Source organism: Poecilia formosa, unplaced genomic scaffold (genome assembly GCF_000485575.1).
Source record: "Poecilia formosa unplaced genomic scaffold, Poecilia_formosa-5.1.2 Scaffold533, whole genome shotgun sequence".
Classification (NCBI taxonomy): Eukaryota; Metazoa; Chordata; class Actinopteri; order Cyprinodontiformes; family Poeciliidae; genus Poecilia; species Poecilia formosa.
In genome coordinates, this window is record NW_006800472.1 from 197,136 (window position 1) to 224,918 (window position 27,783).

A 27,783-nucleotide genomic window follows, 5' to 3' on the forward strand; every position below is an offset into this window, starting at 1 on the left:
AAATGGCTTTGTTACTTAATGATAACATTTCCATTAATTATTGATGACTTTAAATACCACTCCCATTTTTTCACAAATAATAACTGACGTCTTTCAAAGTGTTTTAATATCTTTTGAGAGATGCTGTCTTCATTCCTATTAGAACAAACTTCTTTGTAAAATAACATACATTGATTGGTCGATCCTGAACTGAATTGTTTGACACAGATCAAAAAAGGACAGAAAAAAGGAGATTGGTTTTCCAAATATCAAAATCTCATCTTTTCTCATTCTTGTCAATCCAATATCCCCCACACTCTCATTTTGTGAACTGAATCTATAATTTACCCTAAAACAAAACCTGAGGAAAAATAAAACTTAAAGCAACAGAAATTCTGCACAGTTAACTTTTTTGTGGAAAAGTAATGAATCTCTGACATATTGTAAGCGTTGCTAACATTTTCCACCACCTGCACACTTCAGAAAGACAAAGCGATCTACTTACAGAGTACGGCCAGCACCGACAGCAAAAAGTGACCCATCCTCACATCCAACACCGATGATGTGTCACTGCTTCAGACGTACTTCAACTTTTTAACCATAGACAGACTGAAACCAGAAGCCCAGTCACTTCTTAGTATGAAACAGCTGCTATCAAGATGAAATTTTTATCTTTCTGCTTCCTTCTTTTCTCTTGCACAGTTCTCACACTGCTTCAGTGGTTTCCCTCTATGCTACACATTCACATTTCCTGATTTTGATTGGCTCAAGCTCTCATGCTCTTAGTTATTGTCATGTAAAAGGCCCATAAAACAGAACCTTTATATCTCAGCTGGAAGTAATCAATATGTTTTATAGTAGAGAATCCTACTTTTTTTCTTCTTCATCTAATTAATAAAATGTAGTAATGCAATTTTGACCACTGCATTGAATTGTCTGTTATTTACTGAAGTGTTCAAACTTTAGTTTCATGATTTTATGCAACTGATGACCAACATAAAATGGCAAATACCTTGGAAGTGGAAGAAAAAGTTGACAATTTAGCAATTTCTTCTTCCTTCTCTTCCATGAATGCCATATATGTGGCAGGTGAACAGTTGTTTTAGTGGAAGACTTCTAACACTCAAAACTCAAGAGCAGCAAAGGACAGGCAGACTGACCTATGGGACGTCACAACAACCTCTTTAAAAAATGAGGGACTTTTTCCAGGATGAAAAACATATTTAACAATAACAGCATTTTAATGCACAGTTGGAACGTTTGTACTTTTAGTTCTCTAAGCATAATATGTTTAGCTCTGTACTTTGTGCTACTATCTCCATAAAGCAAATGATCTTAACACTGGGCTATGTTTTTCTCTTCTTCTTTAAACATTTAGTCTGCATCTCCTCTGCAGTATGCGGTTAAGTTTTGTATGTGGGTTTGTACACTGCTGGGGTTGTCGCAGCAGTTTAATTTCAGAAAGCTGCTCACACTGATAATGACCAGAAACCAATCTGCATTTACTCTTCTGATTCTGAGGGGCTGTTCTCTTTAAAACCCACAGAAGCTGTAAGACTGCTCATAATCTTCACATATTGCTGCTTCACTGTTGCTTCATCTCTCTATACAACTGTTAGAAAAAGGCCCTGTGAAATATATTGAATTGTAAATCCAATCTAATTAAATTCCTTGCTTTTTATTGTTCATAATAATGAAGTTTCTACAAAATTGCTTTGGTAATGTAGCAGCATGCTGCCACTTTAACAAGACCAATTTCGGCTTATGTGTATATAAGCAGGAATCCACCTGTCATGATGATGCTTGCGTCGTGACGTCAGTGTCTCCGTCTGCCTCCTTCTGCTGCCGCTGCCGCTTACAGACTGTCCTGGGGTCAGAGGCTCCTGTTGTTGCGGTGGCGTTGCTGATTTCTTTTACTCATTTAACCCTAAACTTTTACATCTAGGAGATCTGCAGCCTCTCTGGGTTCCATTGCTGGCTGTATGAAGCTAAACGTCATACTTTTAGGTCTAGTCCACAGGCTGTATTTTGTCTTCTCTATGTGTTTACATTGGAAATAATGTTTTGTCATTTGAAACAAAAAAACAAGTCTGAAGAATGAGCGGCCATATGCAGCATTATTAGATGTGTGTTCACTAAACATAATTTAGTCTGGATTTACAGAAAAGGTGCATTTACGGTGTCCCTTAAAGGACAGGAAACTAAACTACTACCAGCGAGTCAGAGACCACCAGCTCTGCTGCTCTTCTGAAAGACGTCTTACCTCAGCATACGGTCAGTGAGGGTCAAAGGAAATGTAGCTACATGATCTGATGGCATATTGTGTGTTTCAGTGGTTACTTATCTTCTCTCAGTGATTCAAGGATTTCTCAGCAATATTTCCATCCAAGAAAGGTAAACACAGCAGAACAGTACTGTGGTGCCCCCTACTGGGGTAACACATAAAATCTTTACAATACACGTAACGTTAAAAACACCATCACCATATTACTCGCTGCAATTTTACAGGCGTGGAACGTCCTTGTTTTTGGAGAATCAAGCTAACTTTTATGACCATTTAGTTACATAATTCCAGAAATTATTAAAGTGCTATAGAGGAAAAATAAGAGCTGACCATAGTTTTAATACAAGGTTGCAAAAATGATTTGTTTTTTTACAGATATTAAGCTGGGATACAAATTGAACATTTGAATAAGACTCATGAATAAGTCCAGTTTTAAGTTTGGTAAAACTATAACAAAACAAAGGTCAGCACAGATCAGTTAATGCAAGAAAGAACCAAAAAAACAACAACAACAAAAAAAAAAACAATCAACAAATCATAAAATAAACCTTTCAGTGGGAGAAGTTGGGCAGATTCTACAAATGCACCTGATCAGGTAGAAGTTGAGTTCACTGCTTCCTGTTGCCAAGCAATGATTTTATTTTCCCCTTTTAAGCCTTTCTTGATCTGTTGATGATACATTTCTCTTCATGGACCTGAAAGAAAACCACCATGAAAACATTTAAAATAGTAGGGAATGAAGATGTTAAATATTCACACTTCATAACCTCAGTGGTTCAGCTCAGTGTTTGTCTCCATAACAATTTTACTTCGGAAATAATTGTTTATATATGTTAAAAAAAAAGATGGACAAACATTCATCAAGTAGCTGATTTCATAAAGCATGAGAAGAAATGAATCACCTTTTAAATATCTGCAGTGGGACAGCAGAATCAGGAGGATGATTAGGATTTTTCCACTGAGTCCACCGAGTCCAGCGACCAGCAGCACTGGGAAGGACGGGTGTTCAGGTCTGGGCAGCACTTTAAGTCATTTATTAACAATAAATTTAAAACTGAAAACACAAACACAATACAATAACTAATGTCCAGCAATAGATTATTTCTTACCTTTAACTCCCATCCAGCTCTGAGGTGAAACGTTTCCTGAATGTTCACACTTGTAGAAACCTTCATCTGACTGAGACACTGCAGAGATCTTCAGCTCTCCTCTGCTGTCATTTTGGATCAGTTTGTCATTATGATAGAAAATCACATCAGAAAGTTTGTTTTCTCCTCTCAGTCTGCAGCTCAGAGTAACAGAAGCTCCTTCAGTCACAGGATGGACGGGGCTCACCAGGAGAAGATCTTCATCTGGAAACCAGACAGAGAAAATGAAGCTTCAGTCAGAAATCAGCTGCTGGAGACAATTAGAACAGACAATAAACTGAGTGTGTTTTGATCCGTATTTAACATTTTATGTCATACAATTTCATCAAGCATTAAGAAAAACATAAAAATCATACTATGTACGGTGAGGTTGACTGCAGCGCTGAACTCTCCCGATTTAGACTCACACCAGTACACTGACTTATCGGAGTGAGTCCGATTGATGGTACATAAAGATCCAGTCATTGCCCAACAGATTCTTAAATATATCAGATGACCTGTTACTGAAAACTTCATCACTCTCCACTCAGCAGAGTTTCCTCCACAGTTCAGTGTCACAGACTCAGAGGTGAAGTGTTGCTCTCTGTCAGGACTCACTGAGAGAGACGCTGCTGGATGAGGATCTGGAATATAGAATGTAATGGGAAATAAACATGAAGTGTTTATTTAAATTATTGGTCTCCCTCCACTTCTTATTCACTAATAATGTTTTTAACCCTTCCAGACTAAATGTAGCCATGGAGACGCAGCAAAATTTGCAGTACCATAATTCCGCGACACGTTGTGCTGTCTGAAAAATTCCATCGGTTTCTGAAAGGGAGATGTTCCGCTTTCCAGCCAATATCGGGTTATTACGATAATTTCTCCCTCACCGTAGCAAGGAGTGAAATTTAGCTCTTAATTCTCAAAATTAAATAATATAATTGAACATATTTTCCCACCAGGATTTCATGATTCTTTTTGGGATTTTTTTTGCAATAAAAATCAAAGTGCTGGTGGTACTAATTTGTAATATTTATGTTTATTTATGACAGTAAGAGCAACTTTTTATTACTCGCTGTGTAGGTCATGGACTATCATCTGACATCAAATAAGGCTGAAGCAGCTGTTTAGTACAAGTCAGAAAGTTTTTGACAATTTTTGACAAAAATCTACAATATAGTCCCAATAATTTATTAGTGCAAAAAAGTGTGGGAAGTTGTTAATTTTGAGTGAATTTCCACAGTAATTCTAGAGGGACTGATTGATATAATCTAGCAGTAAACAGATCAAAACTGCACTGATGTGATTGATAAAATAGTTTTTAAGCACACTTAGTGTTCAGTCTAGAATCCAGAGGGTCACATATGCCACTATGTCGGGGCAGATTTGGCCCACGGGCCTCGAGTTTGACACATGCGCCCTAGATGTTGTGTCTAGATGTGCAGATTCAATTACTCAACCTTCTATCCTCAGCTTAGTTGCCCACCTCTGCAACTCTGCTTGGAAAAAAATAAAAAAAATAAAAAAATCTTCTTTCCAAATCATTCTGGGTTTTCTCCCCTTGAGCCTCGAAGTTGTGAACTGCGCTGTTTTAGACCTGTAGTTTCAGTAATGGTAGCAGAGGAAGTGAACAAAGCCAAATACTGAATTACCATTAACAGCTGCCTCGTTCTTCTCTCTTAGCGGTGGAGCGGCGGTTGCTAACAGCGTAGGCAATGTCCGGTATGTCATGGGCAAATGTTGAACCCTCAACACAGTCCACATCTAAAGGAAGCTCTTGTTTCTCAACAGCAGAGAGCCCAGGCCCTCTGTGTAATAGCAGGGCTGGTTTTTATCAGGCTACCCTCAATGGCTTGTTGTAACGCTTTCTATTTTCAAAATTACTTCCTGTTGCTCGGTCATGACTGACGCACAGGTTCACTTCTGTACCACACACTGTCCTTTTTATGTTAGAGAGACAACAATTAGCAAGTTTCTGCTTTACCATCTTATTCCATTACACTGGAGAGAAAAAGACAATACAACAGTGGTGGGACCCACTATTTGTTGGTCCCCCCTTGGTCCTTTGGTAACCCTAGCCCAGAGGCGCAAAAAGTGGGTATGCAGCGTATGCAACGCATAGGGGCGCAGCACCAGAGGGGGCGCCAAAACCCCGTCTGGAGGGGGCGACGCACTGATTATGTTTTCCCATACAGTTCAGCGCTCCTCACGCTCCTTCACCTCTCGCACATAACAAGGTACATGTAGCGAATTTTACCCCCGCCTCGGGGGGGCGCCGATTTATGTTTTCGCATCCACCTGAATAATGTGCAGTTGCGCCACTGCCCTAGCCTAGGTAACCCTAGTCTTCCCCCTCCCCGCTTACAAGACTAGGACGATGCGCATTAGTCGTCCTTTTTATTTCTGAAAGGTGGCAGCCCTACATGCTACGCAGCGTAGGAAGGCTATGCTATGCTGCATGGCCTTCCTATGCTGACTTATACCAAAGCTGGCTTCTACTGTGGTTGACGTAAAAAAAACAAGAACACACATGACAATCAGATCAGAAGGAAGTGGCGAGACCCCAAGCAATTTGCAGAAACGAATGTCTGCAAACCTCAATGAACTCACATAGTCGTCCTGTAATGAGGAGGGGATACATTCCTCCTCAACTTTAGAGACTAAAGTCATGCAGGAACAGTCATTCAAGTTCTGCTGCTTATTATTGTTTTGCAAGAAACAATAAATGGTTGTCTGTACTCAGCTTTTTCATTTTGTCGCTGTTGTTTCAACTTCTGAATAAAGAAAAACAACAAATAGTTTATGTCCTGACACAAAAAGAGTCAAGATCTAAAAGAAACTGTGCCTGGTTTTGTTTTGTTCAACTGGTCATGATGTTGACCGACATGAAAACACAGTACGAAACATGAGGGCTTCCTCCCAACACATTGCTCACTTTTTAGATTGATCCAAAACAAACATGCTAGAAAAAGACCATTACAAATCAGTCTCACAGCAGCTTTCATGCCCAGTTTATCTTTAGAAGATAAGAGGCAACATCTTCAAATGAAAGAGAAAACACAGCTCCAATTAAAAGTGTCCTACAGCTCAACAATAACGTAAACCCTAGCAACAGAGAATAGATGACTGCAAAACTACATAAATAACCGTAATTCTGTCAAAACAGACAGGAAGCAAAAGTCGGACATATTAACTCAAAACCATCTCAGTTCCTCTGTCCTAATCATTGTCAAAATTTAACAGTTTAATGTTCTTACATTGTCAGATTAGTGACATCATAAGGTACATCTTGTATTGTAGGTTAAAGTTGACAACAATTATAGGAACAAAATATTATTAAACATATTTATATGTTAAATACCATTTTGTTAGCCCCCTGGATATTGTATGGCTCACAAAACATAGATTAAGTTGTTACATCAAGTTTATGTTTCAGAGGTGATGGTACAGAAACAGAACTGACCTGTGGACCAGACAAACTTCGGTTCACTGTACTGAGTGAAATCCTCTGGGTTTCCTCCTCCAGCTCTACATGCAAATCCTGCTGTGTGTTTCTGTCCATCAATGATGAACGAGTCCTTCATAGTCCCAGCGACGCCACCAGGCAGCAGCTCATAGCTGTAGCTCTTCTGTGACAAATCAGGAACAGCTTTATACCAGTAGAACCTCCATCCTGCAGATGAAGGTTCAACCTCACAGCTCAGAGTCACTGAGGCTCCAGGACTCAGCCATGATGGAGACACAGTCAGGACTGGTTTAAGCTCCAATGAAGAAACTTTGTCTGAAAGAAAATGATTCCTGACAGGTGAACTCGTTTGTAAACGTAGCAACAAAAATAATGCATGGATACAATGTAAAGTATTTTTGCCGCCTCAGTTTTATATTCACATATTATTAGTGAAAGTACTTGTCAAAAGTGTGAATATAACTTAACAATAAATGAAACATCTCCACTGACATTACAATTGGGATTACATTTAAATGTATGTTTTTGCTTGCTGCTTCTGTTTTGACCATTTATCTTTTGGTAATGAGCCTAAAACCTCCAAAGTTTGAAGGTCATAATCCACATTTTAATTGCCCTCCAAAATTCAGCTATCAGATTCAAATACATGGTTTTTGGCCACGCCACTCCAAAACGGTAACGGAGCTTTGACTTAAAATAACTTGTGAATTCTGAAAGAAAACAAGTAGTGTGTAATACGGATGCCAGTTTTTGTCACCCAAGCATGACATACTTAGGGTTATTGAGAAATACGAGAAAACAAAAACACCACTTCATTTGATTGCTTTTACATGACACCTACCGACGCTGTTCAAGCAAAGTAAAGTGCGTACTTACACAGTAAGGCCAGCACACAGAGGACGGTCTGGAACATCCTTCAGACGGGAACCAGAGCAGCTGAACAGGAGACTAATGATAACCACGGAGCCAGCTTAGTGCTTCCTCTTCTGTGAATTTCACACCTCTCACAATTGCGGTTTTTTTTGTACTTCCTGCTTTGACGCCAATACATTTTAACCTCTAGCGTGACACATGCTGTTTTTGAATGATTATCACTACTATGTCACACAGGATCAGTCCGAACCTGACCCTCAAAAATCACAACAGAAAATGGTAGTTTGAAATGTTTTACATCTAAATGAAGAGGGATTGTTAAAATATATTTTCTGTTGTGTGCTCGCTGTGTGATAATTTAAAACTAAAGTCATCTAATCATATGTGGTCATTCGATTGTCAACCACAGACCTGTTTCCTGCTTTGTGGTCAGACTTCATCTGCTGCTGTGTTTTTCGGTGGAAGCGGCTTTGTGGGGCCGTGAGCAGAGATGCAGCACGTCTTCATTTGCACGTCAGTAATGGAGGAAACCTGCCTTGGAGTAAGATGTTTTATGTTCTTAACTTAGAAAATGTATGACACAGTTTCACATTCTTGTAACATGTTCATATACTGATAGCAAGAGGAAATGTTGGTCACAAGTTTGTCAAATCCTACCGTAGCATTTTCTTTAGCATGCTCTGATGTGAACAGATGATTTGCTTCTTAAATGTTTGCTGAATTGTGGTCTGATCTTCACCTTCATGCCATGATGACGTGTTGCTGTCAGAGGTACCGCTGTCCAAATAGAACTATTAGGACAGACATGTGAAATTAGTTTATCACCATTATCTCTATAGTCATAGCCAACTTATCTTTGGAAGCTGTTTTTAGATCACAGGTGTGATGCTGAAATCTTATTCCCATCTTGCGTGCGCGGTCATATGTGATTACTTCAGTGCTGGCACATGACATTAAGCTAAACTGATAAAGTTTACATCTAACAGGAAACTTGTGTTTTCACTGCGGCTCCTCATGACCTGGTGGGATTCGACCTGCACTTTATCTCTGACCAGACAAACAAGAAAAGAAAACAAAACAAAACCTTCCGTAATGGAAGAACGACAAAATGGAAAAATGTTGTGATTTTGAAATTGTAACTTTTTTCATGTCAGATGAAGCAGCCTCATCTCATTGGCCAGAACCACTGGACTCTGTGGTTATTCAGAGCCCAGTGAGTTTTCTGCTGCTTGTGTAGAGATGCTTCCAGCTTGAGAGCATCACTGTGGTCACTCTAAAGTGATGCTGGTCTTGACCCCTCTGGAGACCACATTTCTCAAGCCTTGATTTTTACCTCATCCATCCATCCATCCATTTTCTGAACACCCTTGTCCCTCAGTGGGGTCAGGAGGGGTGCTGGTGCCTATCTCCAGCTAACGTTCCGGGCGAGAGGCGGGGTACACCCTGGACAGGTCGCCAGTCTGTCGCAGGGCAACACAGAGACACACAACCATGCGCGATTTTTACCTCAGTCTAAGCTATATTTTTGTTTGGTATTGTCTTGATTTTTTTTTTTCTAAAGACCACAGAAGCAACATCCCTTTTAAATGCAGCTTTGTGAGAAAAGACTGAGGGTTTGAAACTGTGACATTACTGAGAAGTCACAGAAACTGATTGGTCTGGTTATTATCTTGTAACTTGTTCAGTCTAAAGCGTTTGTGGGACTCTTGCTGCCACGGCTGATTAGCTGATGCATATTAAGTGACTAAAATCGAAGATGAGGTCATGACTCCAGCAAAGCAGCACGTATTTATTCTCTCTTCAACAGATAGCGATGCTGATCAAGGAGCAGATTAACTGGGAGAATGCCTCATTTTAATAACCTTCACAATAACCTGCTGGCCATCACCAACCAGGATGAACAGAGCTGGATCCAGGAGAGAGCTGAGGCTTAAAATCATTTCATCTGGTTGGTGCTGCACTAAAACCGCCCTCTGGATTTCTGATTCTGGGTCAGTGATGAGGGAGTCAGTAATTGTGTCTCAGATGAGCTGATGGATGACTGTGACATGACTGGAGCCACAAAGGCAGACAGAGAGAGTCCATGGCTTCATTGAATGGAAAATAATGCAACAGATCAATTTAATTTATTCTTAAAAAACAAACAAAAAAAAAAGAATAAAAGGAATAATACTAAAGATACAAACTGTTTTAGATTGAAACAGGTGTCGGTCATGTACCTAAGATATGTTCTTCTTTGATGCTTTGTCATTCTTGCTATTTAATATATTCTTGTGCAAAAATACAGATCACCTGATTTCACTGATTTGTGTTAATGTGCGTACCGTACCTTTAATGTCTTGTCGGATGTGAACGTTTTGAAAACAGATACAACCCACAGTGCTTTATGAAAAGCAAAAAAAAAAAACTTTTAACTTTATTATACATTGAGATTATACTTTTTCTGTTATAATGAATAGCTATGAAGACAATACATGTTTTTACACCACAAACGTCCAGCTGGAGGAGATACTAAAGACGGCCAAACAAAACAGTGGAAATCACATATAGGGTATTTTCATAAAACGCTATTGAAATATAAAAGGAAAATACAATAAAAAGAAATAAAAAAATACCTAGCATGGAAGCTCATATTTAAAATTCATTCAACTGCTCCATTTTTTATAGTGACATTTTGAGATTATAATAATCCAGCACCATCAAGATAAGCATAACATTCATGAATATGTAATAGTTAACTGAAAACACATGCATTTGTTCAGCTGGTTCATCAGTATGCTGCAACAGTACCACAAAATCACAATGATTTTAATTAACATCTTTATTAGGAAAACTCTCCTCTGTTCCATTTCTCACTTCAGATGGCAAACTTTATGGATCTGAAACAAAAAAAGGAACAATAAATGATATGAAGTGTGTCAGGTCTAAGAATAAAACTTGAATACTATGCTGTCATAAACCTGATGGTTTGTTTACAAGTATGCAACCGAGATATGGAGAGAAGACAAGTGTACAGAATGACCAGGGCCAAAGTGACCTGAAGGCTAAAATAATACAACAGAATCCTATAAACTGCACCAGAATATTTAGTAAGAATAAACAGGAAAACTTCACTCGCTAAGTCTAAATTCACATCAATGTAGTCAGATTTCTCTTCCACATCCTAATTATATTAGTATTATTATTATTACAGAACCTGTAGTTGTTTTGTTTTCTATTTAGTCAGCTCTGGTTCTAACATCCCACATTCAGTGAACTTACCTTTCATTTTGAGCGGGATGCGAGGTTTGACTTTCTTGTCCTCATTCACTCTTTGATCTGAAAGGATTACATTTTTATTTTACTAAAAGTCATTTTTTTTTAAATACACAGTCATCCTTCATGAATCAGTTTATACTCCTACCATTGACCGGATTTTCTGATTGTCTCATAAACGGCAGAATCACCTACGGGGTGGAAATGAAGACAGTGACAAACCACAATGTCTCTAATTTAGCCTCTAAATGGTTCCAGCATGATTATTATGTTGGATACATGTGTTATGCATATATATTCATTTGTGTGTTTTAGCATTTATTTAGCATAAGACCCATTTATCCAATAAATACTACATTGTGAGGACCCTCTGCTGATTATGGGGCTGAAAGCACGGGCCACATATCAGATGCTGGTTTTGGGTTAGGGGTTCGGTTTAGGACTAAACTGTGAGCTGAGTTTAGGGTTGTGCTGAAGAAATGAGTGGATGCCAATGTATATATAAAGACATTATTATTACAGCGAAAGCAGCAGTGGATCGTTAATATCAGGCTTAATGGAAATAATTATTGGAACTTTAGTGAGGACTGACCTTGAAGGAGAGATGAGTATATCTGGTTTGGCGTTTCAACCTGTTGATGAGGAGCTGTGCCTGAGGTCTCGGATCTGTGACACTGAGAAAGCCTGAAATATATAAATATATATATATTTACACATTTAATTTAGGAAAACAGTCATTTTGCTTATACATTTTTCAAACTTAAAGATCTTTCCAGCATTACTCTGTAGTAAAAGGCAAAAACGAAAGAAAGGTTTGCTTACCTGTTGCGTAAAATTGCTGCAGAAGAGACCGAAAGTTAATATACCACATAAAGAGATTGTGGACAAAAAAATACATAACTTCATACAGAACAAGTAAGATAATGACTGTGTTGACATTCAAGAACAGGCAGAAAACATTTGTAATGTACCGACCCAACACGATGACGAGGAGGACAGTCAGCAGGAAACCAACAACTAATCCAATAATCAGCGACTCCGGAAGAGAAGAACTTGATGCTGTCAAGAAAATAAAGAATATGTTTCAAAGAGAACATGATTTTTAGATGGCAAAAAGAAAAAAAGAGTTCACATGCATATAAAAGCGTGAGCTTCTTTCATATTATAATGAGACAAGCAGCTTTGTCTTATTGTTGCCTGTTTTTGGTTCTCCTGTAAAAGTCTTTGCAGTAAAATTAAAGTTAAAGCTACAGGCAAAGCAGAAACAGCTAAGAAACAAAACGGAGGCACAAATTAGAGTTACACATTTTTATTCAATGTCAAAGTGGAAGGCGATGAAAAACATTTAAAGTACATTCATAAAACCCACCTTTCACTGCCACCCAGCTCTGTGGAGACGCCTTTCCTGAATGTTCACACCTGTAGAAACCTTCGTCTGAAGCCGACGCTGCAGGGATACTCAGCTCTCCTCTGACTGTGTTCTGGATAAGTTTATCATTTTTGTAGAATCCCACAGTGGACGTGAAGTTCCCTGTCCTCAGTTCGCAGCCAAGAGTGACAGGATCTCCCTCATTAACGGGATGTACAGGACTCACCAGGATTAAATCACCATCTGGAAAACAGCAGACCTTTATGTAAGACGGAGATCATTGTATTAAAAACTATTGAGAATATTTGATAATTTATAATGTACAGTGTCATCTATTTTTTAATTATCTAAAATTTCAAGATGCAAATTTCTTCTTTTACTCAATTACAACATTTCTAAGTTAGGACTATGAACAAGTGAGGAAATATTACAATTTATATTAAATCAAAACAAGAAATAAACAAAACAAACCATGTATTGTGATGTTAACTGCATTGCTGCACCCCTCTGATTCAGACTCACACCAGTACACTGCAGTAGAGGGCCGGTAAGCTATCATTTCTGTTGTGAATCCATTTACTTTCTCGGAGTAGCTGTATAGTGAAGACCAGGCATAAATTCTGCTAGGAGTCATCACTCTCCACTCAGTAGAGTTTCCTCCACAGTTCAGTGTCACAGACTCAGAGGTGAAGTGTTGCTCTCTGTCAGGACTCACTGAGAGAGATGCTGCTGGATGAGGATCTGAAGAACAACATTAATTAAAAAATGCTATTATAGCATGCAACACTTACTTTACATGCTTTTGTCACAGTGAACTAAATTGCATAGAAAATATTGCCTATATGCAATTTGTTCATCTTAAACCAAAATTTGTCAATTGTATTTTTAAACATGTTTTACTTGGACTGAGTGTTCTCTAAACTGAGTGAATGTAGAACATGTGGATGAAAAGAAGCAAGACTGACCTGCAGACCAGACAAACTTTGGTTCACTGTAATCAGTCAAATGCTCTGGGTTTCCTCTTCCAGCTCTACATGCAAACCCTGCTGTTTGTTTCTGTCCATGAATGATGAAGGAGTTCTCTACAGTCCCTTTGATAGTGCCAGGCAGGTTTTCAAACCTGTATCCACTGGGAAAGTAAAAACTCCTACGTCTGCGTGCAGCAAACTCCATAATAGGTAATAAATCAGGAACAGCTTTATACCAGTAGAACCTCCATCCTGCAGATGGATGTTCCACCTCACAGCTCAGAGTCACTGAGGCTCCAGGACTCAGCCATGATGGAGACACAGTGAGGACTGGCGTTGGTGCTGTTGAAGAAAGTTTCTCAGTAACAGAAGAATTTAAATGAGTGATCTAGTTTAACATAAAAAAACAATGTTACTTAACTTACACGAAGCATATCTGCTTGTAAAGGGAGCGCTCCACCAAGTGACATCATGTGGATCACTTTTCCTCCTGCCTCTACACCAGTAGTACTTAGAAAATGAATAATCTAAACTAAGTATGTCATTTTGGGTTGATGGTGCATCCCCACTGGATGAAATCCATTCAAAAACCCAATCTGTAGGTTGTCCCTGAATCTCACATCTCAGAATGATCTCACGATGATAATACATCGTAGACCAGTTTGGCTGCTGAGTCACAACAGGTCTCTGTTTGTCTGTCGCTGTTCCAAATTAAAGGAAAAAATTGATAAGGATTATTTTCTGTATGAACCTCAAAAATCGATGTACTAACTCATTGAAACACCTACCAGGTATGTCGACAGTAACTGACTGACTGGACTCTGTGTAGTAAACTGGACGTCCTCTTCCTGCTCTGCAGAAATACAATCCATTCTCTGACGTAACGAGTTCTCCGTTTGTATCAGATTTCAGTTCCACAGGTTTAGAGGCGATCTCGACTCTGTACCAGTAGTAAGTCCAACTAGATGATGATGATGAAGATGGTTTAACAGAACAGGTTAGGGTCACAGTGCCCCCTGCTGAGTCTCTGTCAGGAATAATTTGAGCCTTCGGTCTCTGCTCTGTTGAGATAAAGAGGTAAACTATTGTTAAAAAAGAACAAAAAGAACAAAAATAAACACTAAAAAACACTGCAGCTGCAAATTAAACATCAGTTTCTTAATGACATTGAAATAAATGCTTTCAACTATCAAACTCAATATTCTTAGTGTTTAAACTAATAGGCTCGTTAAGTGTTGTAGGAACAAAACTGACATTCACTCTGTATTTAAAAAAATAATAATTCAAGGGTCCTGCTACACCACTCCAGACTGTTGTCCAAACTGATATTTATTTCCTAAATTTTTGATTAAAAGAAAAATCTACAAGGTTTTCCTTTAGTCTGAAATGTAAGGCACTCTCAAACAATTTTCGTGAGACATTTCTGAATATTTGTCAACTGTCATCCCTCCATTTATGCAGAAAAACTTCTCCAAAGTAGACAGCTTCTTCCAGCATGCTTGATGAAAAGGTTATTGTTTGTGAGATGAGCAGTCCACAATGGTATTTCTCATGTTCATGGCACTCTGTAAGGAATGCTTTGGCAAAATTCAACAATGCCACTATGTTCATCAAGCCACACTTCCACAAAGACCAAATCGACAGAAGGTTTTAGCAATGGTTTGGTTAAGATGGGAGGATTGGATTCTTGGTGATCTTTCTCACCAGAATGTGCCCAGTTTATTTGGACAGGTGTAAGAAGACTCTTGTCTCATTTGAAGTCACTCACCAAAAGTCTTCAGACAAGCAAGTGTTTGTTAACACTGCACTGAAATACTACATTCGTACTACAATTAAAAGGTAGAATTGTGTTCTTGCGCTGCAGCAAAACAACATTTCGAGGTCTGTCTATAAATAATATCTTTTTTATAACAGTAAGTACAGATGAAACCAAAAAGGTCTATGTTTTACACTATAATGAAAATAATGGGATCTGGGTCAAGATGAATTTTATTCCCACCAGAAACTGTGACTGTCGTGATGTCGCTCCACTCGGTCGATGAATACAGATCCTGCTTGTTTCTCCCCAAACACCTGTAGTTCCCACTGCTGGACTCAGATGCATCAACAATTCGGTATTCATTCGTTGGTAATGTATCTGATATTGGCTTGCTCCATTCATAAACCCATTCGTTGTTTCTACCTCCAGAAATCTCACATCTAACAGTGATCGTCTCTCCAGAGTAAATCACGGGCCAGTCAGGCCTCAGAGAAACAGAAGCCATATTGGAAACTGTGAAAACACAATACAGGTGAGGAAAAAGTGGTTAATTAAAGATTAGTCATGGATCATGCTAACAGCCATGAACGTCACCATAACTACCTCTTTTCTCAATGTTGATCCGATGACTTTCTTCAGTGAAGAAGACTGGGCTTCCTCTTCCTCCCTGACAGTAGTACACTCCTCCCTGAGAGATACTGATGACATTTTCTGATTTTCCTTCGTCAACGGTCTGAACTTCAGAAATGTTGCCAGTGTGTCTGAACCAGTAGTATTTCCACTCGGTCGGATTGTCCACAGAGCAGGTGAGCGTTACGTTGCCCCCTACTGGTATGAGTCTTTTATCGGCCCTCACCGTGGGTCTTGGTTTATCTGTGGTTTATTTGTGGTGAGAATAAAGCATCATTTGCTGAAAAAATTACCAAAAGACACACAAAAAAACGAAAATAAATACTTACCTGATACTCTCAGATGGCATGTTTGGCTCCACTCGGTTGAGGAAAATGGATCTGCTCTCCCCCTACACCAGAAGTCACCACTGGAGAAAACAGAGGCTCTAATATGAACTGTTCTCTCTCTTGATGGCGGCTTTGAAGTTGTTGTTCTCCACTCGTATTCCCACTTAGAGTTTCCTCCTCCCTTTATCTCACAGCTCATGGATATTGCCTCACCGCTGTATATCTGACTCCAGTCATGTTGCAAAGCAACATTTGCCTGGTTGGACACTGATTATGGTTTGAGTACAGAAAAAAAATTAAGCTGTGAATGCCAAACAACACTGTTCAGCTCATGTTCTTTTCTTCATGTTGTGAAACTCACATGTGTTCTCAATGTAGAACATTTCACTGGGCTCAGTCAAGAAATCTGGGCTTCCTCTTCTTCCTCTGCACCAGTAGATGCCTCCACGGTGGATGTTGATGGTGTTTTTGGCAACATTGCTTTCAATCTGGCCTTCAGAGAATCTGTGCCTGAACCAGTCATACTTCCATCCGGCAGAGTCTTGAACTGAACAGGTAAGTTCAGTCGGTCTGTCCTCTGAAATGGTCTTCCTGTCTGCAGTCACAGTAGCTGTAGGCCTGTTGGCTGATTTATTTAAAAGCAGTTTTGTTTTACATTATTATTATTATTATAGATATTTAAAAATAACAGCATCAAAAAATTATGTTTAGGCTGCATACTTAATTCATTATTTTACATTATTTATATGTATAAACGTTAAATAAAAGTCAGAATTTGTGAATTCATTAGCATTTCACTGAGAGAAATAAGTAGTTGATCCTCAAACAAAATATGAGTAACTGGTGGTAAAACCCTAGCGTTACCAAGTTTCCAGAAATCTCAGGAGGGATTTCAGTCCACTCCTCTTTACTCTATACTCTCTCATTTCTGAAAGTTCAAAGGTTTCTTTGGATAGGTGACTTCGCAAAAGGAAAATATGCTTAAGATGTGCTTTAACCCTCCTGCAGTCCTAGTTTGACACTGAGGAAGAGAACAGCAGATGTCTCGGTCAGACAACGGTCAGAAGTGACAAGAGTATAACCACAAAACTACAAGAAAAGAAAAACTTTGTACGAGAGGAAAATATTTATTATCCAAAGTTGGGCCTCCATTTAGCTGAAATGTACAAAATTATGACAATCGTGCCAATCATGAAAATGCATATTAATGTTAGGATGCATATATTTTCAAATATGAGTAAAGAAATAAGAAATTATCCCATTCTGGCATTTAGCCAATAATATGTGATCATTGTAAGCAGAACAGGCACTGCCTACTGGCCTACTCGCAAAAAGTGCATGTCTATCTCAGAGCATGTTTACTTTAAGACATCTTAGAATGATTTATCTCCTTTATGTTTCCATGGAAACCCTAGAGTTGAGAACAGCTTAACAGAAATAACCCAACTATGACACCTTCTGGTCAGGCAGGAAGCTGGCTTCTTATCGTCCTAGTTGTATTTTGTGACTGTCAAACAGTCACAGTTCTGTTTTTGTGTTAAGCTCCAGATTTTTAGCAAACATTCAGACGACATCAAATAGGAAAGAGATGTTCACAATATCTCTCACAATATCAGTTTAATCTCAAACACTCTTTTTTTCTAACAGTATTCGAAGATGTTGCAGAGGTTATTTAGTGGAGTTGAGAAACAATTTGAATTAAGAAGAAAATGATATTGCAGAGGATGTGTGCAAACAGCATGCAATGTTTTCATTACCTGCTCAAGCTCTACAGCTTGAGCATTTCTGCTTTTTTTTTTTGTCACTTCTGTAAAAGACTTAGCTGTGCAACTCGGTCTGCAACTACTCAAAATGACTTCATTGTGGTCAGTTCAACAGCAGCAGAAAAGCTGATACTATCTATGAGTGCTGGAACATGGCCGCATATGCTCCCCCTCCAGACCCGCCTCTAAGCGAAGGTCTTGAGTCAACAATACCATTCAAGGAAAAATGCATATATGTAGTTAATGTATGTATGTCCCCTCCCACCCTCAACACTGACATCATCCTGCTCAAATGAATGTTGGATCCAACATTCATTCCAAATGAATGTTGGATCCAACATACGAAATGTTGAAGTTCATAACTTCAACATTTCCAACATGAAATTTACAAATGAAATCATCAAACAGGATGCAGACTTCCCAGGTTAAGGAAACTTGAAGCAAGACAACTCAAACTTCACTCTCTATCCAAACTCTATGTCAGATGCCTAAGCTTGTGATGCTTCTGATGCCAAACCCGACTGCAAAGACGGTAACGTGAACATACCTGCCACAGAAAGCGTGATGTTGTTACTCTGCTTGATGAACCCTGGCGAGTCCTTATGATAAGCGGAGCACTGGTATCGCCCGCTCAGGTCGGTCGTTAGGTCGAGTTGAAGGAACTTTGAAACATCTGACTTGGAGACAATGTGTTGACCGTTTCGGTGGAATACGTAGCTCCAGTTAGAGTCGTATCCTGCTGTCATGTTGCATGTGAAGGTAACGGACTCTCCAAGAAATAAAGTGGATGAACTGGGGTCATGGGTCAACTGAACATCTAGATTAAACAACAAAAAACACAAGATGTAAACAATGAATGCTAGGCTGCTTGTGTTATGCCAAAACATATTCAACTGGAAAAGGTTTAAGAGTAAAATTAGTGTGAAGATCCAGAGTAACAGATAAAAAAAAAAGACGTTACGTCACCTTGTGCATGTCCAAAATTGAAGACCATATGCAGCACTAAAAAGCAGATTTTAGACATTAAACATCATAACTTACTGAGACATATTATACATTTGATAAACACACTGCCATTTCAGCCATACACACATACACACACACACAAATTGTACTCACAAAGTAAAGTCACCCAACAGAGTGAGGTTTTCCCCATCCTAACCTACAAGATCTGACTTGTTCTGTATGAGCGTGAGTGGAGAAGGACAAGCAGAGAGTACAAGTTTAATGAAAATGGGGAACTGAGACGGTACATATCTTCATTTAGTGTCACAGTCCAACCCTCCTTCTACTTCCTTCTTTTAAAACACTGACCACATGAAGTTGTTCTACCACAAAAATAGAAAAAGAGTGTCCTCTTGTCACATGCAACCATCTTCTAACACTTACTGGCTCCCTGATGGCGTTTAAGTTTGCACTAAATGCTTGCAACTCTGTCAGAGAGTATGAATAATGTTCTCCATTCCCTTCTGGGCCCACAGATCAAGTAGAAATTTCAATTAAAATCTCTTCCTTTTGCAAGAAATACATCTGCAGAGAGGTAAGAATGTGCTATTGTAAAGAAAAAGACAAAAATATCTTTAGGACACACGCTTCCTTGATGCATGAGGAACTGACAGAATAGAAAAACTTCAACCTTTTAGTCACTATTTATGTAATGTATCGGTAAAATAAAGATCAAACACCAGCTTTGTTTGTTTATAGTGATTTTGAAAAGCTATGACTCAAAAGTAAAAAAACAAACACAAAAACTAGAACGCCTCTGCACACAATCGCTCGTACACACACAGTCATGCATAAACACAAATGAGCCATCTGTATTTTATTAATGCAACATCTCAATTTTGATTCCAGATCAAACTTTGATTTAATGAGCATTCATGACGATTTCTCCAGATATCATCTAACCACCTTCCTTTTTTTTTCTTTATGACAAAAAAGTAAATAGTGTTAGGTTCTGGGGTTTTTTTAGGTGGTCCTTTGGTTGCTGAGTTATCTCCCCACTAGATGGAGTCCGAGAGGTGGCGGGCTGTGGTTTCATTGATGATGTCATCCTCTCACCGGAGGCTGATCATCTAATTGACGGCAGCATAAGAAGGGTGGAACGCCGGTACTTCAACGCCAGAGTGTCAACCTTAGATGGTACCTCCGGCCCCTCAGAGTTTTGCTCCGAGCTTTTGAGATCTGCCTGTTTTTTGTGTTGTGCTTCATTGTGGGTTTTTGCTCTCCTCAGGATCCTTCCACATCCGGTTGCCTGACCACTGGTTTCTCCCACGACGTCATGGGATCTTGCCCCATAGATGCCTGAAAGCCAAACCTCACCTGTTACTGTAAGATTCTGCCAGCCATTCAGAAGTCTCCGACCGGCCGTTCCACCTAGACTCAGTCGCTTTCAAGGACAAGCCTCCCTGTCCGCCTTCCAACGTCACTCTCCGAACCACCAAGCTCCACGGAGAAGCAAATCTATAGGTTAGAAAGAACTCCAGGACCAACCAACCCCCTCCAAGCCGTTCGAACGCACTGAGCCAGTAAGTTTACTTAATTCTCATTCACAACCTCCCGTTTCCCAGTCACCTGAACTCACCAAGCTTCTCTTATCTTCTCAGTGCACCGAGAGCAGCCGAGCAGTTTTCTGGACCAGCTTTCCTTTAATTGTTGCTTGCTGTAAATAAAACTTTTCATTTTTACATCCGTCTCTTTGGTGTTCCTGCATGTGGGTGAAATCCGTTAAACCCATCATGACAAATAGACCCAAAACAGAGATAAATATTTCAAATTAATAGAAAGTGAATAAGAAAATAAAGCAAACTTTTAAAACCACTGGCAAAACAGATGAAATACAACTTTAATATGTGGATTTAAATTCAGAGAATCGAGGACATGTAAGATTTTGGACATTTTAACACCTGCTGCTTTAAACATTTCTATGCATGTGGGAAGCTTATTCGTTTATTTTTTAAAATCGAGTGAAAACAAATTGCTGATTGATTCAAACAAAGAAAAAAAATAATTCTAATCAAAACTGAAATTAGAGTTTAGGTTGAGCCTAAAAATCCCACCATAAGCATTGAATCTTGATAGGTATTTTTCTCGAACCTTCATAAAAGAACCACAGACAACGTATATGAATTTTATGGCGAAGCTTTTGCAAAAGGAGAAGACTCAGCAAACTGCTCCTCCGAGCCGTTCACAGAGCGTTCTGAAGACCTTTGGTTACAGCTTGACTTTTATTAACAAGCAAAAAGAGGGAGGATAGGTAAGGAAGACAGCAGAGACAAAACACTACTGCACACAGACAATTTCTAAGGTAGGGAGTATTCCGGTTGATAAGGAGGCACCTGTGGAAAAATAATTAAAGGTCTGGGAAACTCACAGTTAACTGTTTCACATGAAGACGAACAGGCAGATGTGACCTCCAGGTCAGTCTATAGACTGAATGTTGATTAACTATTAATTAACATTAGACTGAATATGAACTAAAGTAATAACAAAATGATAATACCAAAAAATCTCTAACAAATCTGATTTTATCTGTTTGCACACATTGCAAACGGACAGCAAATTACTGAATGACAGTTAAACTGGAGATGTAAGAGCAAGACTATGTCACATCCGGTGTCTTCAGTCTTTATCCAGAGCTGTGCTTCACTTCCGGATAAACCGCTACATTAGCTAATGCTAATGTGAATGCTTCGTTTTCCTGTGAATGAAGAGAGAAAACAAATGTAAGCAATATAATTAATAATTGATATCAATTATTTTGTTTTTCAAAAAGCTCCGCAAAGCTTGTTTTTAACCCAAAATGATGATGAAAAATATTCACAAACTGTATAAAGTTTACAAATTAAAAACACGGTTCTGTACATTTTGTAGTACAGAACCGGATCATTACAGAAAAATAAAAACATTTAAGAAATAAAAACATCAATCGGTGTGTTTGAAGGTCTCAGATGTGTGTAACTTAAAAACTGTTGTGAGAATGACCCGACAGACTTTTTCAGAATCACTGAACGGTCCTGCTGGCGGTTCCTGTAGCTCCTGTCTTCACAACAGAGTAAACAGCGCCCCCCACTGGTTCCCCGGGCTCACCTGATAATATCCACACACCGACTTGCGTTAAATACAGTCTAAACCTTTGAGAAACATAACATTTTTCACAAAGTATGTGTTTAACAAACTCACCCTTTTTTTCACCATGTTTTAAGTCAACAAGAGCATAAGTGATATGTTGGACTTCACGTGGATCTGAAACAAATCAAGAGTTTCTGTCATTCACTTGGACTCAGACTGAAATTTTCATGTGTTTTCTCTCCAAAATGTAAACAATACCATTTCCAGAATCTTCAGAGGGTCCCAGACAATCAGAGCCTAAAGCCAACAAAGAATATATTTTGTCACAACTTCACCTTAAATCCATAATAGAAAGTAGAACAGTAAAACAAAACAAAACAAAACAAACAAACAAAACTACAGTGTTTATGTGTCTTTGTTTTACTTTTTATTGGAGTAACCAACAGATACAGCTATTTTCAAAATCCACGTTTGACCTAAAGTCAATAGAAGTCAAAACTTTCCTGATGCTCAAGCCATAATAATAATATAAGAAAAATATATAATGATGCTAATCAGTTTAAACACAAGCTATTTTTAGGGAACTATTAACTATTTTTTATCGCTTGAACCAGTGTTCAAACATACAACGTATTGTAAACACAGAAAGTTCTGATGATTTATGATTAAGATGTTTAGAAAATAAAGTCATACTGACCGCAAGAGGCAGCATGAATGTAAAAAAAGAGATAATTTGTTTCATGATTGTTTCAAAGATTTGTACAGTGGCTTTGAAATATAAGAATATTCAACACTATGTCTGGATACATTAAATAAACATAATGCAGCTTAAGAGAAAGAAGGCGTCACCTCTGGAGTTCCTGAAGCGACTCAGCAGCAGGAGGAGGAGAAGAAGAATGAAGACGATTCCACTGACTGTCCCAACAACCAGTAGCAAAGGAAATGAAGAGCTTTCAGGTCTGGATGCAGCTGTTGTGATTAAAAATAACTAATATTAATATTACATTTAATTTTCAAAATGTTTCCTTAAGTCAAGATTCATAAAAAAACACGGACTCTGCTCACCTTTAACTGCCATCCAGCTCTGAGGTGAAACTTCTCCTGAATGTTCACACTTGTAGAAACCTTCATCTGACTGAGACACTGCAGAGATCTTCAGCTCTCCTCTGCTGTCATTTTGGATCAGTTTGTCATTATGATAGAAAATCACATCAGAAAGTTTGTTTTCTCCTCTCAGTCTGCAGCTCAGAGTAACAGAAGCTCCTTCAGTCACAGGATGGACGGGGCTCACCAGGAGAAGATCTTCATCTAGAAACCAGACAGAGAAAATGAAGCTTCAGCCAGAAATCAGCTGCTGAAGACAATTAGAGGACGTTTGGAAATTATTTTCCATTGATAAAATTAAATGAAGACATGGATTTTTTTTTTGGTTTTTTGTATTTTTGCTGAAGTCAGTAACATTTTAGATGGAAACATAGTTACACAATGTTTCTAGTTTGGACATAGTTTGTCATGATTACATTACATAAAATAGTTTCTTACACTATTACCACCAGTGAACAACAAAGACTCTACAGTCATTCATCCCTTGCTTTTACACCAAAGGATATAACAATGTATTTAAAAAAAATAGCACAACATTAAAAAAAAAATAACTTACTCTGTACACTGATGTTGACTGAATTGCTGAACTCTCCTGTTTCAGACTCACACCAGTACACTGCTTTATGGCACCAGTTACTGTTAATGGTACATGAGGATCCAGTCATATTCCCCCAGTTGGAGCAGTCTGATACAAATGACTCTTGGTTTATTTCTCTAAACCTCTTCACTCTCCACTCAGTAGAGTTTCCTCCACAGTTCAGTGTCACAGACTCAGAGGTGAAGTGTTGCTCTCTGTCAGGACTCACTGAGAGAGACGCTGCTGGATGAGGATCTGAAGAACAACATGGAGGAAATAATCAAGACAAGCAGCCAACAAACATCTTCTCTGATATCGTCTTTAGTTATTGAACATCTGTTTAAAACATTCCATGCTTTTATATTCTGTCTAATAAAACTGCTTCAGCTCAACTTATTTTATTTTACCCTTTTAAAGTACCCATTAAAATCTGTGTTTAAGCACTTATATCAGTATAATTCTGTTAGTAATGATTTATTTAAATACTCAATGACAGATGCTGTCAGATCCCACGAATACTTCATCATGCAAATGTGTATCATTTTCTGATACCAAGAATCTGAACCACTGACTGGTTCTGATTCTTGACTGAACTTTTTACAAATCATGATTAGTAAGTAATTACACATGTGACAGTAGTTAAATAACCACATGTTCTTACAATTACTTCTAACTAAAACATAGAAAGTTACTTTTGATTTTAAAGCTGCTAAATAAAGATGCAAAAATATAATTTATGCCAAAAAAAAAAGCCACAAAATCACTATATGGGCTAAATGAAGATTAAAACTTTCTCATCCAACACAGGAGAGAACAGAAACACACTGACCTGCAGACCAGATAAACTGTGGTTCACTGTAATCTGTGAAATCCTCTGGGTTTCCTCCTTTGGCTCTACATGCAAATCCTGCTGTGTTTTTCTGTCCATGAACAATAATGGAGTCCTGTACCGACCCACTGATGCTTTCAGGCAGCAGCTCATATCTGTAGTTGTTCTTTGATAAATCAGGAACAGCTTTATACCAGTAGATCCTCCATCCTGCAGATGAAGGTTTAACCTCACAGCTCAGAGTCACTGAGGCTCCAGGATTCAGCCATGATGGAGACACAGTGAGGATGGAATCTGGTGCTGTTGGACAAACACATATTAAATCTATTTGTGAGCTGAGAAAAGTCTTCAAAAAATATAAAATAAAAACCAAGAACAAAAGCAAATCAGAGCACTTGACAGCATTCTCCGGTTTGCAGCATTGTTGCAGTATTTGTCATTACAGCAGATATTTCGCAACCACTTTTGCAAACATCTTAATATGTTTGTTCTGATTAGTAAAAAAAAAACAAAACAACCTTTAATAAAACAGTAATGAACATTGTGTAACTTTTGGAGAAATAAAATGGATAATTTTTGAAATTATGGATCTGTGTCTTTATTACTATCAAATATATTTTACAACAGCTTTCTTGCATTACTTTGACCCTCTTTGTCACACTGCTGGGGATTTTTGAACTAGATCTAATCTTGTGTTTTTTTGTTTCTTTTTGTCAGATTTGCTCTGTAACAGCCTGTTGATGATGTTTAATATTAATATGTGGTCTATTCATTATGAACTGCTGATCTGGACAGGATACATTGTCAGGAGTGACAAATAAAACCAATGCTATAGGCTTTAAAACTAAACGAAGAACTTACTGTGTAACGTGATGTTGACTGCGTTGCTGAACTCTCCTGTTTCAGACTCACACCAGTACACTGCTTTATGGGACCAGCGACTTTTAATGGTGCAGGAGGATCCAGTTAGTGTCCCCCAGCTGGAGCAGTGGGATAAATATGACGACTTTTCAGTTTTTTCAAACTTCATCACTCTCCACCCAGTAGGGTTTCCTTGGCAACTCAGCAGGACGTCATCTACAGTGAAAAGCTTCTCTCTGTCAGGACTCACTGAGAGAGCTGCTGCTGGGTGAGAATCTGACATTTAAGAAACAAGGACATAAAAAAACAAGTTTGAGACCAATGAAAAATATTTATTTTTACTCAAGATTGTGTCTACCCTTTCAACATTGCTAAAATGAGATTACTGGTGATTTTTTTTAATTCACATTGACTGAGATTATTATTTGTTTTTTTGTTTTTTTAACCAATGATCAATTATTTTACCACATGTATCGCATGAATCATTGTCAGAACATTGTCAAAATTACTTGTTGCTGCCAAGATAGTGAGTTGTTGAGAATATCATGAACAAACTAAATGATCACATCTGTAGTTATTGACTGAAGAGACACAGAACTGACCTGTAGACCAGACAAACTTCGGTTCACTGTAATCAGTGAAGACCTCTGGGATTCGTCTTTCAGCTCTACATGCAAATCCTGCTGTGTGTTTCTGTCCATGAATGATGAAGAAGTCATTTTCTGTCCCACTGGTGCTACCAGGCAAAAGCTTGTAATTGTATTTTGTGTGTGATCCATCAGGAGCAGCTTGGTACCAGTAGAACCTCCATCCTACAGATGGAGGTCTAACATTACAGCTTAGAGTCACTGGAGCCCCAGGATTCAGCCATGATGGAGACACAGTGAGGACAGATTCAGGCTCTGTTGAACAAAGAAACATTATTTTTCATGGCAACAAAACACAAAACAAAACAAAACAAAACAAAACAAAAATATGCTATAATGTGTTAAGCATAAAATAGTATTGATAAAATATTCAAAAACAACAAGAGCTTAAAATATGATAAATTACAAACACCATAAATGCATATTCCAGCACACAACTCTCACAATATCACAATATATAGTCTAAAACAAATCTGTTTAATGTCTGTTTTATAAACCATTTAAGTGCATAGAGAAAAATGTTTAATGACGCACTGTGTAACGTGAGGTTGACTGCGTTGCTGAACTCTCCTGTTTCAGACTCACACCAGAACACGGCGTTCTGGGGCCAAAGACTGAGAAAGCGACACGAGGATCCAGTCATGGTCCCCCAGCTGGAGCAGTACGATAAATACGTGGAATATCCAATTGTTTCAAACTTCCTCACTCGCCACGCAGCAGAGGATCCCTGACACTTTAACTGTACATCTTGTAGGTAGAAAAGCTTCTCTCCTCTGGGGCTCACTGTGAGAGACGCTTCTGGATGAGAACCTGAGTTGTAAAAAAGAAAACAACTTAAATTGAGGTGAAAGTTCACTGAAAATGAAAGAGTTTCATAAATCACATTGTTTCTTTTCTTTTTTTTTCTTTTACATTTTAAAGGTGTTGAGAATTCACAAACATTACAGATAAACTAGGTAGTCAAATAAAAAAAAATCTAATGTAAAACACATAGTTGACTTAAAATAATTTTAAATGTTAAAAAAATATATATTAACATAGATTTTGTCCACCTCTCAGACATTACATTATCATTCAAAACGATAAAACTCACATATTATGTTTTTATACAGCCGACATAACATCTACAGAACAGTGTCTATAACAATGAACATTTTTTGTTAAAGCAACACCGATGCACAGAACAATTATTTCTTTGACTAAGAGAAACAGAACTGACCTTCAGACCAGACGAACTTTGGTTCACTGTAACCAGTCAGATCCTCTGGGTTTCCTCCTTTGGCTCTACATGCATATCCTGCTGTTTGTTTCTGTCCATGAAGGATGTAAGAATCCTCGACGGTCCCACTGATACCATCAGGCAGCAGCTCATACGTATAGTTCTTGTTGGGTAGATCAGGAACAGCTCGGTACCAGTAGAACACCCAGCTCGACGACGAGGTTTTGACCCTACAGCTCAGAGTCACTGAGGCTCCTGGACTCAGCCATGATGGAGACACCGTGAGGAGTGGCACCCAGGCTGTGTGACAAACACATGTTGTCATTTCTCACATTTGTCCCTCAAACTGTGGTGCATTAGATGCTTTTATGCGTGTTTACAGATCATCCCAGGGCAGCACATGATTGAGAAGTGGAAGCGAAATGTTAAATGTTTTTCCAAATCTTTGGCAAATAAAACTCTGACATATATTTGCATCGAGCTCCGTTTACTGTCTGATACAATCCAGAGCAACTCAAGCATTTGCTTTAAACAGTAGTCTGGCGGGCGGATGTCTAAGGCCTGTGGGTAGGGGGGGTTTGCAGACTTCCTGTTTTGCTTGTAGCTTACTGTACGACTTCCTGTTTAGCTTTCAACAGTGTTAAAATATTTAACAATTTAGTATTTTTTT

General features: G+C 38.5%; 2 protein-coding genes across 2 annotated transcripts; both read right to left on the reverse strand.

Moving 5' to 3' along the window:
- Positions 1–2,903: 2,903 nt before the first annotated feature.
- LOC107834158 (low affinity immunoglobulin gamma Fc region receptor II-like) lies at positions 2,904–7,772 on the reverse strand. Its single transcript, XM_016664962.1, has 6 exons — positions 7,736–7,772; positions 6,857–7,174; positions 3,768–4,034; positions 3,373–3,615; positions 3,166–3,285; positions 2,904–2,958 (listed from the first exon to the last, which is right to left on the reverse strand). Exons 1-6 carry the CDS (start codon positions 7,770–7,772, stop codon positions 2,951–2,953), a joined length of 993 nt encoding a protein of 330 aa, XP_016520448.1. The 3' UTR covers positions 2,904–2,950.
- A 2,176-nt stretch (positions 7,773–9,948) lies between these two features.
- LOC103129302 (uncharacterized) lies at positions 9,949–27,438 on the reverse strand. The gene is made up of 22 exons (XM_016664963.1): positions 27,114–27,438; positions 26,429–26,704; positions 25,248–25,523; positions 24,387–24,596; positions 22,942–23,184; positions 18,772–18,822; positions 18,353–18,622; positions 16,404–16,667; positions 16,043–16,309; positions 15,687–15,956; positions 15,324–15,596; positions 14,113–14,385; positions 13,750–14,025; positions 13,322–13,666; positions 12,828–13,097; positions 12,357–12,599; positions 11,963–12,046; positions 11,810–11,825; positions 11,580–11,671; positions 11,136–11,178; positions 10,994–11,050; positions 9,949–10,611 (listed from the first exon to the last, which is right to left on the reverse strand). Coding segments are annotated over exons 1-21 (4,368 nt in total). The 3' UTR covers positions 9,949–10,611; positions 10,994–11,049.
- Between the last annotated feature and the right edge of the window lie 345 nt (positions 27,439–27,783).

Bases quoted from the DNA above. Each gene is read 5' to 3' on its own strand.
- LOC107834158 (XM_016664962.1), bottom strand. From the start codon at position 7,772: ATGTTCCAGACCGTCCTCTGTGTGCTGGCCTTACTGT. The intron at 4,035-6,856 runs GTCAGTTCTGTT...TCTATATTCCAG, and splicing joins GAAGTTTGTCTGGTCCACAG to ATCCTCATCCAGCAGCGTCT. The intron at 3,286-3,372 runs GTAAGAAATAAT...AATGACTTAAAG, and splicing joins GAGCTGGATGGGAGTTAAAG to TGCTGCCCAGACCTGAACAC.
- LOC103129302 (XM_016664963.1), bottom strand. From the start codon at position 27,438: ATGACAACATGTGTTTGTCACACAGCCTGGGTGCCACTCCTCACGGTG. The intron at 26,705-27,113 runs GTCAGTTCTGTT...TTTACAACTCAG, and splicing joins AAAGTTCGTCTGGTCTGAAG to GTTCTCATCCAGAAGCGTCT. The intron at 23,185-24,386 runs GTCAGTGTGTTT...TCTGGTTTCTAG, and splicing joins ACAGTTTATCTGGTCTGCAG to ATGAAGATCTTCTCCTGGTG.